This window comes from Brachyhypopomus gauderio, chromosome 7 (genome assembly GCF_052324685.1).
Source record: "Brachyhypopomus gauderio isolate BG-103 chromosome 7, BGAUD_0.2, whole genome shotgun sequence".
Taxonomy (NCBI): domain Eukaryota; kingdom Metazoa; phylum Chordata; class Actinopteri; order Gymnotiformes; family Hypopomidae; genus Brachyhypopomus; species Brachyhypopomus gauderio.
Genome location: NC_135217.1, coordinates 10,424,886 through 10,442,385, shown reverse-complemented (window position 1 = coordinate 10,442,385; position 17,500 = coordinate 10,424,886). Strand labels below are relative to the sequence as shown.

At 42.3% G+C, this 17,500-nt stretch overlaps 3 protein-coding genes across 9 annotated transcripts in view; 2 read left to right on the top strand and 1 right to left on the bottom strand.

Annotated features, from left to right (window-relative positions):
* Window positions 1-6,681, bottom strand: part of kif1ca (kinesin family member 1C, a) — a 31,864-nt gene extending 25,183 nt beyond the window's left edge. Inside the window, exon 1 of one of the 3 annotated variants that reach the window (XM_077011552.1) lies at window positions 6,546-6,681. The gene's annotated coding sequence lies outside the window, so the exon portion shown is untranslated. Of the gene's footprint in view, window positions 1-5,262; window positions 5,888-6,545 lie in introns of those variants that run through there. The other 2 variants (XM_077011551.1, XM_077011550.1) reach the window with 2 other exon arrangements.
* Window positions 6,161-9,663, top strand: LOC143518786 (uncharacterized). 2 transcript variants are annotated; one of them, XM_077011554.1, is made up of 6 exons: window positions 6,161-6,641; window positions 6,756-6,878; window positions 7,097-7,169; window positions 8,296-8,483; window positions 8,818-8,980; window positions 9,129-9,663. In XM_077011554.1, exons 1-6 carry the CDS (start codon window positions 6,550-6,552, stop codon window positions 9,294-9,296), a joined length of 807 nt encoding a protein of 268 aa, XP_076867669.1. In that variant the 5' UTR covers window positions 6,161-6,549; the 3' UTR covers window positions 9,297-9,663. The 2 variants fall into 2 exon arrangements, with proteins under 2 accessions (XP_076867669.1, XP_076867670.1); XM_077011555.1 differs by having other exon boundaries at window positions 9,132-9,662.
* Window positions 9,664-9,876: 213 nt separating this feature from the next.
* Window positions 9,877-13,821, top strand: tnfsf13 (TNF superfamily member 13). 4 transcript variants are annotated; one of them, XM_077010672.1, is made up of 6 exons: window positions 9,877-10,200; window positions 10,751-10,832; window positions 12,765-12,812; window positions 12,959-13,077; window positions 13,160-13,298; window positions 13,689-13,821. In XM_077010672.1, the coding sequence occupies exons 1-6, from the start codon at window positions 10,009-10,011 to the stop codon at window positions 13,796-13,798; spliced, it is 690 nt and encodes a 229-aa protein (XP_076866787.1). In that variant the 5' UTR covers window positions 9,877-10,008; the 3' UTR covers window positions 13,799-13,821. The 4 variants fall into 4 exon arrangements, with proteins under 4 accessions (XP_076866787.1, XP_076866786.1, XP_076866789.1 ...); XM_077010671.1 differs by having other exon boundaries at window positions 12,762-12,812; XM_077010674.1 differs by lacking the exon at window positions 10,751-10,832 and having other exon boundaries at window positions 9,877-10,204.
* Window positions 13,822-17,500: the final 3,679 nt, after the last annotated feature.

The following is a 17,500-nucleotide window of genomic DNA, read 5'->3' as shown; positions in this document are numbered from 1 at the left end:
ACGTGGTCCTGTCAGCCTCTGCCTTGATTTCTTCTCAGTGTTCTTCTCAGGAAGACATCTACATGCTAAGTTTCTCCTCGTTGTTATTAGCATGTGATAGCTATGAAACCAAGCCGCATGTCTAGTATTATTACCACAATCAGGCGGCACGACTGGCATTTGAATGATTCCCTGTATTTATTTGAAGGCACAGGGTCTGACAAGATGAGGAGAGGCTGATGAATCTCAGTTATTTCTGCTATCTACACACAAGACCGACAGCTGTTTCTGCTCAATGTTCCATGTGCCCTCTTGGGCAGAGAGTGTATGGTCTTACAGTTGTATACTATTTTGCATGAGAACGAACCCAAGACTCTCGACTGATCAACTGTTAAGATGGTGTTTTTAGTTGTTGTTATTTTCAGGGGGAAATGTGGAAAACTTTCTGTCTACTTCTGTGTGTGCCGTTTTATAAATAGGAAATGTGCAATGGTGGGAATATGAAAGGCTCATAGACGCTACGGTCGTGGCTCTACTAAAGCATTCCTGCTGAAATGTTCACCAGAATCGCCTCTGAATCATGTCCCGATTATCCAGTGAGACAAGATCAGACTGCAGGTAGTGAGGACTGTTGAAATCCTCCTCCTAACGGGCCAGCCAAGATCACGTTATCCTGAAAATCATGCTACACGACCTGTTGTGAAACTTTCTCATTGACCATCTTTGTGCTGATGACATTGACTGGTTCATTGTATGGATGTATGTAGTATCCCTTTGGCATTCTGTCTGAAATGGCATGTTTATTAAGGTTTATTAAGGTCCTCCTCCTCCTCGGGTTTCAGTCTGATACCACACTGCTTTGTCTCTTACAGGCAATGTTCAAACACATGCACCAGAATCAACACGTGCCTGTGTATTTCAGGCATTGCTAGTTTGGTATGAGAGAACAGTATGGGCAAGGCTGGGACATGCCTTGAGGAACCGTGAGTGACTTCTGACTCTGTGCCTGGGTGGCTGTGTGGGGGAGTGTGTGGCTGTGTGTGTGGGGGGGAGTGTGTGGCTGTGTGTGTTTGGGAGTGTACATATGCTGTATTAAAAGCTGCAGCCAAACTAGCAGCCAAAAGAAAAAAAATCCCCACAAAGAACAATGTAGAAAGTATGCCAAGTCTTTTCCATGCACTAGCTATCAGGCACATGTCTCTGCAAATGAATGAATGAATGTTCTTAGGATTTTAGTGACTTCTGTCTGTTTGCAGTAGGTTGAACATGTGTTGGGAGTGTCCGGCATGTAAACAATTACGCTAAAGAGGCTGTTTCGGGGCCGTCAGTGAAGGCCATAAGAGCAGGCAGCACACACAGCTGTTAGAGGCAGGCGCTGTCTGGGAGCTGAGCTCCTTTTCTACAAGGTTGGCAAACCGGCCATCTCTCATGTAGCTCCTCCACCAAAAACCAAAGAATCCATTAGAGTCCTCGTCAAATGTCTGAGTCGTCAGCCCTTCAGCTCTGTAACGAATCTCTTTCACTGCTATGTGTAAAGCTCAAATGTTACAAATAGTGAACATAGTGTGCTGGATTACTACGTCTCAGACACACTCAGGATTGAAACACTCAAATCTACATTTATTATATTCAAATGTTTGTATTTTCAGTCAATTTTACTGTTAGCTAAATTTAGATTTACATTTTTACAGCCCTACCAGACTGACACAAATAAACAAAGACAAACAAACACACACACACACACACACACACACACACACACACACACACACACACACACACACACACCCCTCTGACCCAGCCAACATAACACACATAGCTGGCATTACAGACATATTGCTGCTAGTTTCGAAACACACTCTGACTTACACAAGCACATCAGGTGCCTGGAGGTCCCTCTTTCTTTCTCTCACTGTCCATTCTTCCCTCTCTCCATCACTAACACTTCCTCCATCTTAACTCCCTCCTCCTAAATGTCTCTCCTCCCCTCTCCACCTCATAGTCTCTCTCTATAATATTCACCCTTGATAGACCATTATGTTTCTGTCACTCCAGTGAGATTATGCAACATGTGAAAGGTGGTTTAGTATGTAATAAATGAATAATTAATAAAACACATGTGCAGCCTCTTAATTATCATCATAATCTTCACCGTAATCAACCCTCTTACACAGGGTGACATATTCATCAGCATGACAGCACACGTGCTCCCTGGGAATCAACCTCTCGACCAGGGCCACACCCTAGTGGACCTACCCGGTAATCTACAGCTACAGCGTACCTAAACTACCTTGTTTTAACAACATCCACTCTTCTGTGAAGGCTTTCCACAAGATTCCTACAAGAGTGTCACTGTGTGAATTTGTGCCCATTCAGTGGAAAGGTCATTTGTGAGGTCAAGCACTGATGTTTGTTGAGAAGGCCTGGCTCATAACTGATGTTCCTGTTCATATCAAAAGAATTCCTCCACACCAAGCACGTCGAACCATGTCTTTGTGGACCTTGTTTTGTGCATAGGGGCAAAGTCATGCTGGCACATGTAAAGGACCTTCCCCAACCTGTGGCCACAAAGCTGGAAGCAAATAACTGCATAGAACACCGTTGCTTGCTTTACCATTAACATTATTCTTCACTGTAAATAAAGGACTTCTCCCAAACCCTGAAAAACCATTATCCTTCCTCCACCAATCTTTACTAATGGTCCTACACATGCTCCTATGTAGTGTTCTCCAGGCCTCTGCCAAACCCACATTCATCCCAGACAGTGAAGCGTGATTCAGCAAACCAACCAGTCCTCCAGAAACTCACGTCATGAAGCTTGTAGAGCAATTCCTTCTGCTGATGTTGCCTTCTGAGCTGCTGTGGAGTGATGCAATAGAGGATGTGCTGTGTTTACCCACTACTCACTTCAACCTCTGTGAGCGTTTGCATGGTCTACTGCTTCCCGATGGAGATTATGCCTCCATTCTATGGTAATAGCACTTACAGCTGCCCTGGGCAGATATAGCAGGGCAGACCTTTCACAAAATGACTTGCGGCAATGGTGGCATCCCATAATAGTGGCACCAAGTAATGCAAATTAAGTACCTGGGCACTTCAGTACAACCCACCCTACTGTCAGGGTTTGTCTATGGAGACTGCGTGGCTGTGTGCTCCATTTTATGCACCTTTTAGTAAAGGGTGTGGCTGAAACACTTCAACTCAATAAATAGGAAGGGTGTCCACATAGTTTTGACCATATAGGGTATTTCTGAAACAATGGCTGCCTGACTAACCTTGGGTCTACCATCAGTAAACAATTTAAACATGCCTCTGATAACATCTGAAAACACAGACTGGCAAATGAATGAACACTACCTGGCATTAAGATCTACATAGATTCATATACTTGTTTTTATTCATACCTATCTATATTTAGCATTGGAGTGGCATTCTATCATTTAACTCTAGTTTATCATTAATACATTAATTTTACAGCAACATCACTTCATCAGACCTCTCCATTCTTGTTTCAGGCAGGTGTGTTGATCAGCGAAGTCACAGCATTCTGCAACCTTTACCAACCATGCACCTTCACATTACACACCATTATCCTCTACAGCATCTACACCATTTAAAATGTTTGTTAAAACATATGGGGAATTTCTGCGTCACAAATGTAACTTTGCAAACTACCAATAAAATGTGTTTTTTTCAAAAACTTTTTTTTGTTGCATGTATAGATGTGGGGATGTATGGATAGATATGAAACAAACCTCCAATGATTTATATTTTCCTTTTAAATATTTATTCATCTCTACTCATTAAGAACCCATAAGAGGAAGGTGTATGCTACATGATTCAAAGACTCTTTGAACATACCTGTGCTAAGTAAGAAAATTCTAAAGGACTGTGCTGTTTATATTTAAAATAGCCTAAAGTAATTTAAGTATTTCCTTAAATACCTACCTTCACCCAGTATGAGGGGCAATTACTATCTCTAAACAATAACACAGATTCGATGGTTACTCAAAGTCCTAGCTCTTTAATCAAAATGTTCACACATCAAAATGCTATGTAGCTACTTTTAAGAGGTTGCTTACTAAAAAAAGAAACAAACAAACAAGCCCAGTGCTGCTCCGACTGCCACTCTGCAGGGAACAGACCTGACGGCTGCATATGACCAGGCCTAAACTCAAATCACACACCTCAACAATTTTTCTCTCCCAGGCTCCAGGGTTGGCCGGCTGCAGGGAATCTAAATGTCGGTCACATTTTAGTGATGGGATGGAAAACAAAAGGAGTGTCTGGATTGCAAATCAAAACCACCAGCACTCAACAGCCATGCAAACATGTCTTAATCCACAAGCCCAGTGCATGACCATGCCCAGTGCCATAAATGTAAAAACACCTCTGGCTTTACAGGCACATTTCCAACAACACGTGTTGTTATTCATGAAGTATCTTAAGTGCTCTTAATCCACCAGTGAACCCCTCTAGCTATCTGCCAAACTGTATATATACCTCAAGTTCCAACAAATATTCCTGTAGCAAGAACACTAAAGTGCCAGGAGCAGTCAAGGTGCCTGAGAAACACCAGAACAGCATGTGGGAAGAGGGGAGAGAATAAGATTCATTACAGAGACACAAGTATAGGGGAAAATGGAGATTTAGAGCAGAGGCAGAGAGAAAGGAAGATGGTAACGCCACACATTCCTGCGCAAGTCTGTCATTATAATCTTCCTGCCTTGTAATAAGTCCCAAAGACAGAACTTTACAGTTGAGACACATACACCCAGGGCGCTGGGTAGCCACTCTTTCACAAAAAAATGTCTACAGCCCAAACTCACAGATCTACGAACGCGTTGGGCAATGATTGGGCAACTGCGTTGGAAAGACAGACATGGCAAGCCTAATCATTAGTCAAATTTACTCTATCCTTCTATGATCACGTACACTGGATCAATATGATGAAACCAGCAAACTGTATTTGCCATATTTCTGTTCTTCAGCCCCGAGTTGCGTCAGGGAGTGGGCCGGAACCGACCCAACAGGTTTATGGGGTAAATAAACCGGAGGAAGAGTTCATGCCGCCGCTCAGCTGATTCAAACCCGTCCACTCTGGAGTTGGTGGCTTACTTTAAAGATAAAGGTTTCCGGATCTCTCGGTTGTTCGATGTGATTAACACGTATAATTGTGTTATCTGTACAAGAAGTCAAATTTTTTTTTTATTTCTCACTCGGATAGTGAAGGTGGAGCTGGTGTGGCGGGGCGGGGGGTTGGGGAGGGGACCGGCTACTCACCGCTCTTCACGGGACGGTTAGCCTAGCTAGCCAACTCAGTCTAGGCCACGGAGTACAGAACGGGGCTCCAATACGGGTTTAGGAGAAGATAAAACTGCTGCCAGAAACAGCTCGCCGCTGTTGAAAGTAAAACCGACGCCGTTTTAGTCGTCGACACCTGTCTGCCGCTGGGTCCCACACTAAGGCACGGCCGACGAGAGGGAGAAGAGTCGGCTGGAAGTTCGCCTCTACTTCCACTCGGTCCTGCACTTCACAAAACGCCACAAATCCCACCGAAAATGACAGAAATTTCACTTTCCCAAGTGTTTCCTTCACTCTGAATAAAGTTTCTCCCAAAACAACAAAGTAGTTGAGCGTCGCGCTATTCCCAAATCACTTCGCACCTAAAGTTAAATAAAAGAAAAATAACGCACATAATCCAGCGGGGACGACTTCTTCACACCCGCCTCATACCGACGCGGCTAACGCCGATAATTCAGCCGGACCTGCCGCCACAGTGGCGCCCCGTCGACGAATCGCGCTGAATTCATCTAAATAAAACTTATTAGAGGAGGAAAAGTCGCCGGTGCCTTCGGCCCTCGCGTGCGGCCCCGTCACCGTCACAGACCCCGCCTCTCCGAGCTCGCGGGACGGCGCGCGCGGCCGGTCGCTTCCAGCGTCACGTCGGAGTTGAGAAAGCTGAACGCACATTTTAAAGCGCCAGCGGGTTCCGTTAATAGACGCGCGCGTCAGCCCCAGTGGCCGCTCTAAAAAAAGACGTTACGCTGGCATAACGGACAACATTAGCGCAACACGTTATAAAATACACTTTCTTATACAGTTCGACTTTTTTCGGGGACAGGGTGCATTTGAAAAAAGTAAAATAAATTGATTTAACAGTCTAGCAAATTAACCACAAAAAAGTAAAAATAAAAAAACTAAGTAAAAAAAAAGTAAAGTAAAAAAAAATAAACAAAAAGTGCCGTAAACCTTCACGAGCTGGCGGGGTAACTTATAACGTAGACGTCGCGCGCTCGGTCCATTTATTTTGAACATATTTGACTGTATGTCTGTGTAGCTAGTGAGGTGACTGATTATACACAGAAAAAGTAATAAAAATACGGTTAACCATCCAGCTAATTACTTCCAGTTTTAGATAACGGTCTTGTCATAGCATGTGGAAAAAACTTCACAGCCGTAGTTTGCTAATCTAGCTAACTATCTCCTGAGGCAGAACTCGCTGACCCTCATCTAAGTCATAAGTTGAGGGTTATAAACTGAGCAAAACAATTAACCTAACTTACCTCAATGTGGCAGCAGCAGACCCAATACGGACTACAGTTATCTCAGACCGAGCCATTTGAAAGGGGGGCATATGACCCGTTTCGCTATTTTGCAAGGTAAGTATTTTTTCATTATTATTTTTAAAGAATGAACTAGCTTACATCAGTAAAGTGAAGATCAATGAGTGTCAGTGTTCAGCTTCGTTCGTGAATATCTTGCTCCCTCTACAGGCGATCACGGGAAGTGCACCGTCAAAACGACAACTGTCCGTCTCTACCTCCGGCTATTCCACGACACTCACCACTCAGCCAGTATGAAGATGATTTTGAGGACAGAAATCTCCAACGTACTGGGTAGACTTTTTATCAGTTGTCCTAATCACAACTCACAAATCTTCTTGATATAACGTTTATGAACACAACCAAGTTTACAGAACTTTTATAAAATTCATCCTGTACCCTATTTTCTACCACTGTCTTTAATTAACTCATCAGTTTCCATTAAAAGACAAACAAACATATAATTTATTTTTCATTTAAAAATGTTGGCAAACACATCATTCTTTGGTCAGGGAGAAATTGTTAGACCATGACCAATCCTGTGCCAGTTCATTAGACGTGTTCTGGAGTACTTCTGCTGATCCGGTAAGGCCTTTTTCTCATTTGTATTCATTTCTAAGAAAATTAGACAATGTATTTGTGATCAAACATTGGCTGTAGAAAGACAACAAAGACTGATTGATGTAGGTAATAATCAGTGTTGGGAACGTTACTTTAAAAAAGTAATTAGTTATAGTTACTCACTACTTGTTCAAAAAAGTAACTGAGTTAGTAACTGAATTACTCTATAATAAAAGTAACTTGTTACCAGGGAAAGTAACTATTTGCATTACAATTTTAAAAAGTTATATGCCAGTGAATAAGGATTTTTTGAAAAAGCAGTTTTTAAAGTCAGTTGAAATGAGTAGATCAGAAAGATGTTTAACTTTTGATATGTATTGCACATCAACAGACCAGTGCAGGGCAAAATCCTTTAAAATCCCAAATCTTTGTAAAAAAAAAGCAAAAAAAAAAAGCAAAAGTAACAAAAGTAAACAGTTACACTATATAAAGTGCATTTACATCTATCAAATTAAATTAAATTCTCTCAACCTGAGACAACTGGTTTGTTCACAACAGAAGTAAACTTAACAATAAAACCTCTATTCTTAATTAAATAAATCAAATACCCAATCTGGTAGACATTCAGGAACTTCAAGTATTTTCTAAAATAATGTTTATATCATCACCTTGAAAATGCTAATTTTTCTTCGGCTTGCTCCTGACTCACCATTTCTGCCTCTTCTCCGTTTGCTTTGTGTGTCACTGATGTGCTTTGGCGCGCATGTAAAAACACTGGCTCTGATTGGCTACCATAACGCTGCCTTAGCCAATCGCTTGTTAAGTTAAACAGGTGTTACACCGAGAACTGTGACATATCGAGATCTGTTACTCCTCACTAGCCTGGGCAGGGGTTCACTCACATTACTGTTAGTATATCAATATATAGTAACACACCACTTTTAATGACCAGTAATGTCAACGGCATTGTAACGACAGGAAAAGTAATTAATTATATTATCCCGTTACTGACAAAATGACGCCGTTACCTAACACCGTTATTTGGTGTTATTCGCAACACTGGTAATAATGTAATTCTTAAGTAGTGACATACATAGTAGAAGAATTATTGTAGTGCAGGTCCTGAATGTGTTGTTGACTACCTGGCCAGGTGTGTGGTCGTAAAGGAGAGAGGAGAGCAGGCTACCATTTGGAGAAGCTGCCCTCCCCAACAGAGCTGATGGGTAGGAGGAGGAGGAAGAGAGGAGGAAGAACACAGAGAGGAGACATGACCCAAAGACAGACAGCAGTTACACAGCACATAGGAGACCTGAGGAGAAAACAGAGCTTCATAAACCAGTGAGGACGGGGGGGTCAAATCAGAGTCGAGGCCAAGACAGGAGGTCAGGGACAGGGGCCAGGACTGAGATCATAACAGTGGTCAGGTGGCCAAGTCTTGATTATGGCCCCCAAGATGTGAATTTCATTCAAGTTTGCCATTTAACAGCTTAACATAAAAAAACACAATTGTTCACTTGTATTGATTCTGCATTTTTGCATTACACCGGCAGGATGATGTATTCATGTATCCACTGTATTTAAGGCAGAATGCCATAATCACTCAAACCAAGACCCTGATGTAACATGCGGTGTGGAGACGTTTATTATGACAGCTCCGCTCTCCATTTTCCAGGATGAAGGGAGAGAAGTGGTGGGGCTCGGCTGCTGTGTGCAGGCCAGAGAGGAGCTTCTTCCCTGAGGAAGGCCAGCTAACCCAGGCTGGGTTTGCCATTCCCTCCCCCAGTCTGCATGCACTCCATGGGCCACCAGCCTGCACCAACCTGTTCAGCCCGGAGGTGCAGTGTCTCTTTGTCCAAAAGATCTTATTTTCACCACCGTTGCACTGTTTTGTCTGTTTTTCAACCAAAGCTCTCTCGTTTAATGTTATACATTCATGAAAATGATTCCAGTTATTAATTAAACATATGTTTTTACATTATGAAGCAGCCTAACGCTGGTTGTAAGGAGATGTTGGATCTTGCTCCTGGTGGGAACCCAATGATGTCGTTTGTTATGATGGGAACAGCTTACAGAGGAGCACAGAGGGACTGGGAAAACCCCGTCCAGACCCACACTGCATTCCTGGGAATTGGCTGTAATATTGAGGAATAGCTGTTACATTTTAATGTGGTTCTTCTTCATTCTGTTGAATTTGTCAACACATGTAAGCTTTTTTTACATTTAGAAAAGTTATTCTTTTTGCCTGCAAACATCCACGTTCATCTTTCTCTGTGCAGAATATTTATACTGTAACTATATAAGTAGCTATAGAGTTTAGGCTAATTATATTTAAGTAGTCTTTTATAACAGTTATTGGTTTCTGGTTTGTTTGGTTGGTTGTGTTACCAAGATGCTGAGTTCTGTAGTAGACAGATGACAGGCTCTGTCTGATTGTGCAAAAACCTTTAAAAAAACGTTTTAAGGTGTAAAGTCATTGAAAAGACTAAAGTCATTGAATAAAAACAAATACAAAATTAAAGAAACTGCCTTTTGGCATATATCAAGTCAATGACTGTGCACACATTCTAACGCTGGAAACGTCTTTGTGTATTAATTTGTTTGTCGATTTTTAATGTATTTATATCCACAATAATATATTTTCGTAAAAAACATCACTAAATACGGCGCTTTTTTGTTTCATGATGACAGTGCGAAAGCGGAACTGAGCGACGGGGAGAAAATTAAGAAATGCACTTTCTAAGAAACCACACTCCCATATGAATTCCGCCTTCCATTTTAGAAGTAATCCACACCACCAATACACTATAAGGTCACTATAAGACGTGGTCAGTTGCCGTTCGCCTCAGATACACCACACGCGAGAATGTTGAAGGCGTTTATTTTGTGCACAGTTGTCATTTCGCTGGCCTGCGTCTGCGTGGCTGTTCTCAGCATGCAGTGGCGTCAGATTCAGATGCTGCGAGTCGAGCTGCTGAACTTGGAGCAGCAAGTGAAGCTTGTGACGGGGTCGCGCGCGGACGGCGAGACGTGCTGTCACAGTGCCGCTCGCTGCGGGGTAGGTGAGTGAATACCTTTCTGACTGTCACTACTCAATATACACTTGGTGATTTTGGTTTTTTCCAAAATGCCAGAAAGTGTTCTACGTCGTAAAGGATCATTTTCAAATGAAACCGAAACAAAAATGAAAGCAACATAAAGCAACTTTCACTCTATTTGAAGTCTTTGAATTCCTTAAATTAAGGAAGATGCGGTTAACTAGGCTTGGTAATTTAAGCAGGATACTGCCAAACATTCAACACTTTTAAATTTCATCTGAATGATATGAAGATAATTATGGAGCTAAATCTGTTGCAAAACTTGAGAGGGTGAAGACCATGATTTGAGAACTTGTAAAATCTGTACGTGTATTTTTTGTTTGAGAACTTGTAAACCAAAATTTGCACTTGTATTTTTGATGCGAGAACTTGCAAACTAAAAGTTGCACTTGTATTTTTAATTTGACAACCTGGTTACATTTTCATGGTCACTTGCAGAAAATACTTAAATGCATGAACAAACAGAAAAACAACTATGTTTGCACATCTCTCTGTATATATGACTGTCAGGTTACATCGACCCCCCATTTGAGACATAGCAGAAATAAAAGGAGCGCGCCATCAGAACGTAATGGCAGACGGAAGCGACAGAGTGAGTCATCAATTTACTATTACAAAGTCGTACATGGAGCAGTTCCTTTATTAAAGACCAAGGTTGGATGCATTTTATAATGTGCATACAAAATATAAAATTTAATAATATATGTTTATATAAAACAGTCAAGTCTCTCTCTATCTACAGAAACCTACAGGTAGTAATTGTGTAGTGTAGTAGTGTACTACTACTAATACTATTACTAATAATAATAATAATAATAATAATAATAATAATAATAAGTTACATTTATATAGCGCCTTTCACAAACCCAAGGACGCTTAACATCACATATGAGGGGACACACACTTAGGAAGAATAATGAGAGGTAAAGAAGAAAGTTTTAGGTTGGTTTTTGGAAGAAGACAGAGTAGAACAGTTACGAAGAGGCGGAGGCAGCGAGTTCCAGAGTTTTGGGGCAGTAGATCTTTCAGTGTGATGTGACAGGTAACCAGTGTACCTGCTGAAGGACGGGTGTGATGTGACAGGTAACCAGTGTACCTGCTGAAGGACGGGTGTGATGTGACAGGTAACCAGTGTAACTGCTGAAGGACGGGTGTGATGTGACAGGTAACCAGTGTAACTGCTGAAGGACGGGTGTGATGTGCGCAGAGCGCTTAGTAGATGTGAGGACTCTAGCTGCAGAGTTCGGGATGTACTGAAGGCAGTTTAAAAGTTTAGCTGGGAGACCGAAGAGGAGAGAATTACAGTAATGGAGACGTGAACAGATGAAGGCGTGAACGAGCATTTTGTCATCGTCATCACTGAGGATGGGGTGAAGGGGAATATTGTGCAGGTGGTGGAACGCTGTTTTAGTTACAAATCTTACATTAGCTTCAAAACTAAGTGTTGAGTCAAATAGACAACCAAGGTTCTTGATAGTATGAGAAGGCTTAACGGAAGCACCATCGACATTGACGGTGATGTTAGGGATATCAGGAAGTAGTGATTTTGAGCCTACCTATAAGACCTCAGTATTATCGGCATTGAGTTTGAGGTAGTTTTGGTGCAGCCAGAGTTTAAGATCAGAGATACAATCACTCAGTGTCTGGGCGGAAGCAGAAGGGGAAGCAGTACTGATGTAGATCTGAATGTCATCAGCATAGCAGTGGAAATTAGGCCATGTTTCCGGACGATATTGCCTAAGGGGGAAATGTAGAGAATGAATAAAAGGGGTCCTAGAACAGAGCCCTGGGGTACCCCCTGAGTGACAGGTGTAGTGGAAGATCTGTAGGAGCCTAGTGATATAAATTGTTGCCTGTTGGTGAGATAAGACTGTAGCCAACTAAGAGCCAATCCTGTAACACCGATAGACTGTAATCTGGAAAGATGAATGTTATGGTGTATTGTGTCAAAAGTAGCAATGAGATCCAAGAGGACCAGAATGCAGAACAGTCTGGAATCTGCTGCGCGCAGGAGATCGTTTGCAACTCTTAAGAGAGCAGACTCAGTACTGTGTAGAGTCTGAAAACCAGACTGAAAAGGCTCATAAAGTGTATTACTGCAAAGAAAGTCATTCAGTTGCATGGGTCTGTAAGGTTTTTTGAGTATAGGTGTGGGAGCAGTTATTTTGAGAGAGGAGGGGACAGTACTAGAGAACATAGTAAACACAGTAAAATTTGAGAGTGAAGTTTGTAAGGTTTGCAGAGAAACTCCATTTCAGACAGAGGTCCCTCATCAAAAATTTGTTTTTCCTCAGGTATTTTTCTTTGACAGCTGATAAACAACCCTGGAATGTAATAATAAGGTTTTATTAATACTGTTATTCTACCTGTAATCAAATATAAAATCCACCCTTTTTATTTCTCTCTCTCTCTCTCTCTCTCTCTCTCTCTCTCTCTCTCTCTCTCTCTCTCTCTCTCTCTCTCTCTCCTCTCTCTCTCTCTCTCTCTCGCTCAAATGAATGCGCCCCCTCGTGGCCGGTAGCAGAACAGCGCACCATTATGCACCTGGTCCCTGTCTCTACTCACTCCTACGGTAGGCAGCTCTACATTGCTCTTACCTGGAGCTCTGTCACCTTTAAGCTGGGATGTCACGGCCAAGTTTGGTCATTTTATATCATGTAAGTCACCCTTTTTCGCCTCTGTCAGTGATGCCATTTTGTTTCATGTGTTGCCACTCAGATGAGCGTGATTTGACAGTTCTTACTTGGGCTGTTGGGCGGGGCTATGGGGCAGGGCTACAGCTGTCCGGGGAAACCATCACCGTGGTGAACAATGGCACTTACTTTATCTACAGTCAGGTAAGCACGTCTTCATTGCTAACTGCCTGTGCAGTCAGCCGATCGCAAATGAAACCTCTCTTGTACACTTCACCCACTCCAGGTACTGTATAAGGACACCACGTGGGTCATGGGTCATGTGATCACCAAGAGGATGAACGGGGCCGAAACGAAGCTGATGAAATGTCTGAAGAGCATGCCCAGTAATGTCAGCCTCCCTCTCAACTCTTGCTACACTGCAGGTGAAGGCTTCTTCTAAACGTTCCTTTTGGAGAGTCTCTTTCATAGTTGTCGTGTTACTGCTCTTTGGGTCACAGGTGCAGGCGTATTCTGTGCTCTGAGAAAACCTGCAGCAGCATCCTGTCATGAATTTTTTGACTTTTTTCGTTACTCTGGATTATTATTATTGAAGTTCATGGTTTGTTACTATGGCTGTGAATGATGTTAGTTAGGGAACCTTAATAAAAATGTTGGCCGTTAAACAGTTAGACTCTAGAGGGCAGTATTTCACAGCTTCCTGCTAGTCTGCTGCCCGGTTAAAGCCCACAGTGAGAGATGTGTGTGTGTGTGTGTGTGTGTGTGTGTGTGTGTGTGTGTGTGTGTGTGTGTGTGTGTGTGTGTGTCTCTTTCAGGCGCTCATTTCCTGGAGTCGGGATCAGTTATAGAACTTTCCATCCCCCGCAAATCTGCTGACCTTATCCTCTCTGCTCAGGCCACATTTTTGGGAATCTTCAGTGTCTGAGTGTTTCCTGTCATTCTGCCGATCTCTCTCAACAACAACAAAACGGAGGAGGAGGAAAAGAGAGAGATATCTCTCTCAACAACAACAACGGAGGAGGAGGAAAAGAGAGAGATACACACACCACACACACACACACACACACACACACACACACACAACACACACACACACTTTTTTCTCCAGACACAAATATATATAAAACATTTTGCTGCAAGAAGGGACTTCATAAATGTTGCTATTTTCATGAGGATGTAGGGAGTCATCCATGTACATAAACACTCACAAACACGTAAGAGATGTTGTGTTATTACATTTATGAGCAGATACGACCATAAATTATATGTTGTGCTGTTTGCTGTTTTCATGCATTCAACAAACGAATAACATGTTTGAGCATCAGGCTAAATATAATAACATAATTTTTACCAGAAAGAGGTGGTTTCACCTCTCTTTGGGAGCCCCCAGAGGGCAAATAAGATGGTCTTAAACTACAAACCTTTAGTTATAGTTATTTGGGTAATGTAGGTATAGTTATTTGAGTGTATTTTAGTTATACAATTATGCAGTTACAAAAAGCACAAATGTTTCTTTATTGGAGTTCTTTGTTTGTTTGCAATTTTGTTGTTGTTGTTGTTGTTGATTGGTTTGTATCTTTTTGGAGACAGGCCAGACGAGGTTACCATGGTCTGAAAGCTCTCTCACTGCCTGAGACTTGGTGCATAGAGAATGGATGAGGGGACACTGCTAGCTTTTTTTGTGAGAAAATATTCTTAGACTGAGTCCTAATGTGCTATCATAAACATTACCTCTGGGCAAGATGACAGCGCATGTGATGGACTGTGCTAAGAGCTGTAAATGGTAAATTGGGGTAAATTGGAACAGTGATTACAGCTAGAGAAACACACAAACAACAATGTGCATGACAAAATAAACTGATGCATACTACATAAATAGATAGGTAACTAAAAAATAAAATACACAAATAAATCAGTAAAGGAGTGGAGAATGGGAACATTGGTGGGTCTGTGCACAAAGTTAATGTTTATCCATGTTAATGCAGCCAGATCTGTAAGTTTGATCTGTGATTCTGTTTTTATTGCATTCAGATCTGTGTTTTATGTTCCATCTAATGCCTTTAACTACAGAATAGTATATCAGATTTAAACAATCAGGCATAATCAGTCAAAACCAACATCGTCCCTTTCTTCAAAGTACTTCAGAAGCAGAGCCCCACATATTTCTGAATTCCTTTGGTTCACCCTTCATTTTAAATATTCTGTTTTCCTGTCCAAGACATGATGTCATCCACTTGAGTCACTTGACCTCACCTTGACTTCACAGCATTTTCCAGAAACAAGTTCTTACATGACAGTCCTCAGAGTCACAGGGTAATGACGGAGTCACCTTTCATTAACTATAAAGCTATTTGAGAAGTGGAGCACCCTTGTTAATGATCAGCCGGACTAATCCAGTGAGCCTTTCCCAGAAACGCGAGGCCACTGGGATTTTCCCCGTACGGTGGTCCTGTTTGCACTAAACACAAGTGTTTGGAATGTTTTGAGCTGAACTGTTGGAATTCTGATGGAGTGATGTGTGTTCTATCTAATGGCGTGTCGTGGAGAGAGATGTAGAGAGACAGCACGTGTTTGGACGTTCAGACAGGTGCCCACTCCCCATATCCGAGAAAATGGCTCATTTTCAGTATTAAACGGTAGAGAACAGACACTTGGCCTCTTCCTTTTAAGTGATATAGAATAAGTGTACCAACTGTGCAGTTACAGTCTAGTAGATATAATGGGATGTCAAGGGATTCTGTTCCTCCCAAGCTAGTGGAGAATATTAGGGAGTATATCTGTAGGTGTTTGTGGTTTGTAATGTTTCATAACCCCTCTTCCCCTAGACCTGTGTTACATACAGCAGCAAAAGACTCTGCTTCAGATGCCTTTTGCTCCATATTAACTTTATGGTCTTTTTAAATGTATTTTCAAATTGTGTTATTAACCACATTAAACATAGGAGCTGGTTGATTGAGAGGTATTTATTGAAAAACATGAAAATGTAAGATAAATGTAAGCCTTTTCCAGTGGGCTCTCTGGCGTTCCAGCGTTCAGCGAGAAGCGTGGGCACATCTCCGGGGCTTTATGATCAGTATTTACCAACTGTGTCCACCAGGTGGCAGAGCGACATCGGTTTATTCACACGTCTCGACCCAACAACGTGTTTGATACTTTTCTTGGACACGCATGTCTGAACAGTAAACAACACACAGGTCTGAAACAGTTCTGTAAATAATTCCACGGACACAAGAATTGATAAGCTATTTATCTGGGCACTAAGTGTGTGTGTGTTTCAACCCATTATTATGGTAAGAATAATAAGAAGTAAAGAACGTTTGGTTCCTATGGCATGACAAATGTTTCAAACACACTGAAACACATTTGAGACCAACAGGTGTGAGTTCAGCACTCAGCATAACAAGCCGTGTTCCCTTGGTAAGGACAAGGGACCATGAGCACCCAAGCTAAGAAGCAGGTACAGAGAAGACTGCACCCTTTACATTGGGGAGCGTCCACTCCCTTTTCTCTAAGAATCTTCTGAGGCAATCTAAAGCATTTTCTTAGGTGATCTAAGTCTTGTATTAGGCTATATTATGTCTATCACTTAGGCCCAGTGCCTGTGGGGGTTAATAATACTGATTATCGGAAGCATTCAAAATCAACCAGAATCTCAAAATAACCTCACAATCCACTTCCCTTTTTTCTGTCAGTGTTTCACCACACAAACAAACTTGAATAAAGGGGAAAAGCCCTTTGTTTCTTTATTTTGGACCATCAGCATTTTTGCAGTCCTTTGCCAAACCTGAAATCACCTCTTATCCAATAGATAAGTCTGGGAGAGATTTGGAGGTCACACCGACACGCCCAGGGTGAGCAGAAAGACTAGCCCTCCATAAATTCTAGAGTTCTAATCAGTGTGTATTGTTTCATCCAGGCCTTTCCCATCATCTCCCACTTGAACCTTGGTGACCAGCAGGAGATTTGTAACTAGCGATTGGCCCCTGGGTCATTAGCTTCGCTGCGAGACATCCGTCAGTGCTGCGTTTGGCCGAAGCCCTGGTCTCAAATACGCGAGGACTTTCCGGTCACTCCGCAATGATTCATTATGGGATGAAGGAGAATAGAATGGTGAAAGCTGTTTTCTCAGACAATAATAGGTGTCTGAGATTCTACCTTGGCTGCCTGTGTGACGTTGTGAAGGGGATTTCACCTTACTCCAGTCTTGGGACCTCTAATTATGGCCGTCCTGCACAGTTTCAAATTCTTCTGGGCCTCGCAAACACAACTGATCAACTGACAGTCCAGCTGTAATGATCAAGCCCTTCATGAGCTGGATCAAGTAAACTGAGACTCGGGAAGATGAGAAACTGCAGGGGTCACCAGGACCGAGGCTTAGAACCACTGCCATAGTCTTTATCACAGTTCAAAAGTCCTTCAGTCCTTTTGGAACTGTGGAAAAGGAATGGAACACACACACACACACACACGGATGTGCTGGTGAACCGCAGGAAGCTGTATGTCATCAGCAGCGTGTGTGCGTACACGTGTGTGTGTGTGTCTGTGTGCATGTGGCAGGGTTCATTGGCACTCATTATTAGTGCAGTTACAGTAGCTCCAGCCCAACAGCTCTCCAAGGTCAGGAAAA